This window comes from Elephantulus edwardii, unplaced genomic scaffold (genome assembly GCF_000299155.1).
Source record: "Elephantulus edwardii isolate Elephantulus edwardi_28Jun2011 unplaced genomic scaffold, EleEdw1.0 scaffold00335, whole genome shotgun sequence".
NCBI lineage: Eukaryota > Metazoa > Chordata > Mammalia > Macroscelidea > Macroscelididae > Elephantulus > Elephantulus edwardii.
Genome location: NW_006400085.1, coordinates 1,565,370 through 1,569,530, shown reverse-complemented (window position 1 = coordinate 1,569,530; position 4,161 = coordinate 1,565,370). Strand labels below are relative to the sequence as shown.

General features: G+C 39.8%; 1 protein-coding gene across 1 annotated transcript in view; it reads right to left on the bottom strand.

The window, feature by feature from the left end:
* The window catches only part of LOC102852762 (5'-AMP-activated protein kinase subunit gamma-1-like), a 4,245-nt gene extending 3,532 nt beyond the window's left edge, over positions 1-713 (bottom strand). Inside the window, exon 1 of the mRNA XM_006901578.1 lies at positions 3-713. Within this exon, the coding sequence (XP_006901640.1) occupies positions 3-713 (711 nt within the window). The remainder of the gene's footprint in view (positions 1-2) is intronic.
* Between the last annotated feature and the right edge of the window lie 3,448 nt (positions 714-4,161).

The following is a 4,161-nucleotide window of genomic DNA, read 5'->3' as shown; positions in this document are numbered from 1 at the left end:
ACCACATGCCCTTTCTCGTCCACCTCTGGCAGGGCAAAAACTTGGTGCTGTACAAAGATGTCCAGAGCCATATAGACAGGGGTGGTAGTACCGACCACAGCAATGTTGGCATAGGTGCCAATCTGCAGCTCTTCCAGAGATTTAGACATGAACTCTAGCTTAGGGAACTTGGCGATAAATAATTTGATGAACTTGAGGATACGCTTGTGGGTGACGATATACAATGTATTGCCTGATTCTGGATAAATAACTGGTAGCCTGTGGATCTTGTTTCGAATTAATGATGAGACAGCATCAAACAAGCTGGCATTGGGAGAAATGCAGACAAGTGGTTTAAAGGAGTCCTTTACGTACACCTCTCTCCAAGTTTCTATCTTTTGTTTTTCAAGTTCATAGATCTCTACCAAGGCCGATTTCCAGTAGCAATGCAGGATATTGATGAAGTCCGTGATGGTAAGCATACCCACAAAACTTTGCTTATTACTGTTCCACAAAGGGGCAGCTTGTACACCATTAGTCACCAAGGCAAAGAAAGCTTTCTTCACCTGCAGGGAAGTATCAAATACAAAAAATTTGGAATTTGTGTGAATCGGGTCATAGCAGCAATGAGACTTCATGAAGGAAGTATACACGCCGTTGTTGGATTCTGGGGTCTCTTGAGGATGTTCACTTTCCAAAACTAGGGAGTGATCAGAAGAAGTGACCATTTCCATTGCAAAGAGGAACCAACTTGGCCCTCTCATTTTAGGAAGCTGGCTGCGTAGGTCCCGCCTCAAGCCCAAGAGATTGACATTTTTAACAATTACAGTTTGCTTGGATCCCCAGTCAACACTCTAGGTACCATCAGTCAGGAAATTAAAAGATTTCCATTAGGAAAATCTACTTTCAGGGGCCTATCCAGAGTGCTGAAGAGCAAAGATGTCGGTCTAGAGAGTAAGGTGTGCCTGATTCAGGCCATGGTTTTTGCAGTTACTTGCTATGCATCTGGGAGTTTTCTCCTTCTCTCACAATTCCCCTTGTCAGACCATTTTAATAAATGTGATTTCTAGTCATTCATTTTTTTTGGCTTGCTCTTGCCTTCACCCATCAAAAAATAAGAAGTGCTAGTTTACTTTGCTTCTTTAAGGAAGTGGTTTGTGGTTGATAAATTTAAACAAACAATTGCAAATGCCAGGGAGCTCTGGTAGACTGGTAGTAAGAAGCTTAGATGCAATCCCAAAGGTATATGGTTCAAATTCACCAGATGCCAGCTGTTCCATCACAGTGAAGGGTTGGCAGTCTTCTGTGCCTCTGAAAACTCAATGGAAGATCAGCTAAGAATTGCTCTGAACTGAAAAGCACATAGGAACAACTGCAAGTACTATGTCGACACAGATTAAGAGCATTTCCAAAAGACTAGTAGAATTTCCTCTTTTTTACATATGTGTGTATGACAAATATGTATGTGACAAAGCATTTGCTATTTTAATATTTTAACATATAAATTTAATGAAATTCATCATCTTGTTCAACCATTACCACTATGCAGTTTCAGATTATTCCATCAATTTTAACAGAAGCTTCATATTTCTGAAGCATTTAGTCACCCTTTCTTTTCCATTCCTCCAAGTCCTTGTTGTTAAGTGAAGTCAGGTCAAGTACAACCTGTAGCAACAGATATGTCCTATCCTGTGCCACTCTTATCATCATCTCTAACACACTTGAGCTCACTGTCACAGTCATTATGTCAATCCATTTCACTTAGTGTCTTCCTCTCTTTTGCTGACCCTCCACCTTTCCAAACACGATGTCACTCTCCAAGGGGTAGCCTCTCACCACAAGTATGTAAATAAAGCATTGCCATCTTTGCCTTCAAGAATTTGAGCTGCATTTTCTCCAAAACATGTATTTTGTCAGACCGTGGTGTTGTTATTGATTGCCATCAAAATGAGCATGACTCATAGCAACTCTAGAAACAAAAGGCCTGGAGTCTTTCTATAACAATCAACATGTATATACAATATTCTTTGTCAATACCACAACCCAAAGGCATTACATCTTCTTGTGTCATCCTTATTTATTGTCCAGCTCTCAGATGCATACCGAGTGATGGAAAAGCTCATAGCCTAAATCAGGCATACCTTAGTCTTAAAACTGACATCATTGCTTTTAAGTAATTTGGAGAACTTTCTGACAGTAGACCCATCAAATGCAAGATATCCTTTGATCTCTTGACTGCTGGTACCAATAGTGTTGATTGGGGATCCAAGTAAACTGAAATTGTTGACTATTTCAACCTTTTATCCATCTATCATGATATTTGGAATCAGCAGTGGCATCCACTTCCTAAACAGCATGCCTGTGTAAACTCTATAAACATTGTGAAATGGCAATAGCTATAGAAAGGCTTCAAGTCTTTTGTTCAAAGGATTGCTATGAGTCATGCTAGACTTAATGGCAATCAACAACAACAACATCATGATATTGCTTATTGATATAGTGGTGAGGATTTTTTGTTTTCTTGATGTTGAGATGCAATCCTTATTGAAGGATGTAGTGTGCCTGTAGTAACCACTACTAAACTTTGTCATCTATTAATTTGCCTATTTTAGACATTTCATATAAGTGGAATCATACACTATTTGTCTTTTGGGGACCAAGTTCTTTCACTCAACATTCTCATGGTTAATTCCTGTTGTAGCTCTCTATTGCTGAAAGTCCTACATATCCTGATACCTACCCATTGCTGACCCTGCAGTGGATTTCATCAGAACAGAGTTCCTGAGTGAGTAGATTCAGCATACTGAAAAGAGAAATAAAAATCTTCAAAGGGCAATAAGGGAAGCAACTTATTTTCCCAAGCCACAACCTTGTAGAGCAGTTAGTTTCAACTTGGACAGGGAAATTTTACCCCTTTCAGCGGTAATGACGATATTTATGGAAAGGTATTAGGCCTTTTGTTCATAGAGTTGCTATGAGTTGTGATAGACTCGACGGCAATCAACAACAACAACAACAAAGGGAGGGGACATTTGTCCTAGGGCATTGTATTAGGCAGCTAAGTGAAAAGTTATCCTATCAATTAGGTTAACCAATCAAATCCAGTAGCTGTTCCATGGAAGAGAGATGAACATTCTTCTCCTGTAAAGATTTACAGCCTTGTGAATCTAATGGAGAGTCACAAAATTTGGAATAAACTCAACAACAGTGTGTTTTTATTTGAGTGAACATTTTTGTTTGTCACAACCTGAGTAGGGAGATTTTACTACTGACATCTAGTTGGTTGAAACTAGTGATTCTGCTAAATACAATTCATAGGACAGTCACCCGAACAAAGTATTGTTGTTGTTGTTGTTATGTGCCGTCGAGTCGCTTGCGACTTATAGCCACCCTATGTACAACAGCTCTAAACTCAGCTCTGTCCTGTGCCAATCGCACTGTCTCTGATGCTCCCATCCCAATTATCCCAGTCACTGAATCAATCCACCTCATAGAGGGCCTTCCTCTCCTGCGCTGTCCCTCCACCCTCCCAAGCATGATGTCCCTCTCTAAGGACCGGTCTCTCCTCACAACATGTCCAAAGTATGTTCGACAGAGCCTCAGAATCCTTGCCTCCAAGGAGCCCCCCGGTTTAACCCTTTTCAGGACAAATCTGTTTGTTTTCCTAGCAGTCCATGGCATTCTCAATACTCTTCTCCAGCAGCACAGCTCAAAGGCATCAATTCTCCTTCTATCCTCCTTGGTCATTGTCCAACTCTCTGATGCATAACAAGTGATTGTGAAGACCATGGCCTGTATCAGATGCACCTTAGTCTCCAAAGAGACACCATTGCTCTTCAGTACTTTGGAGAGGTCCCTAACAGCAGACTTTCCCATGGCAGTGTGCCTTTTAATTTCCTGGCTGCTGGTTTTAGTTAGCAAAATTTTCAAGAGAGAGGAGGACTGTAATATGTACTATGGAAAATCATTGTTTAATGAAAGCGAAGGTATACAGATGGTTCACGGATGAGATGGAGTGATAGAGGCAAAAATAAAACCATAAAACTTGTCAAAAGAGGCTTATTTAAAAGTTGCTTGTTAGACATAAATCATAAAAGTCATAAGTCTATATATCTATATTTATATACATATATATCTATATGTATATAAATATATCTATATAAACATATCTAAAAGTATATA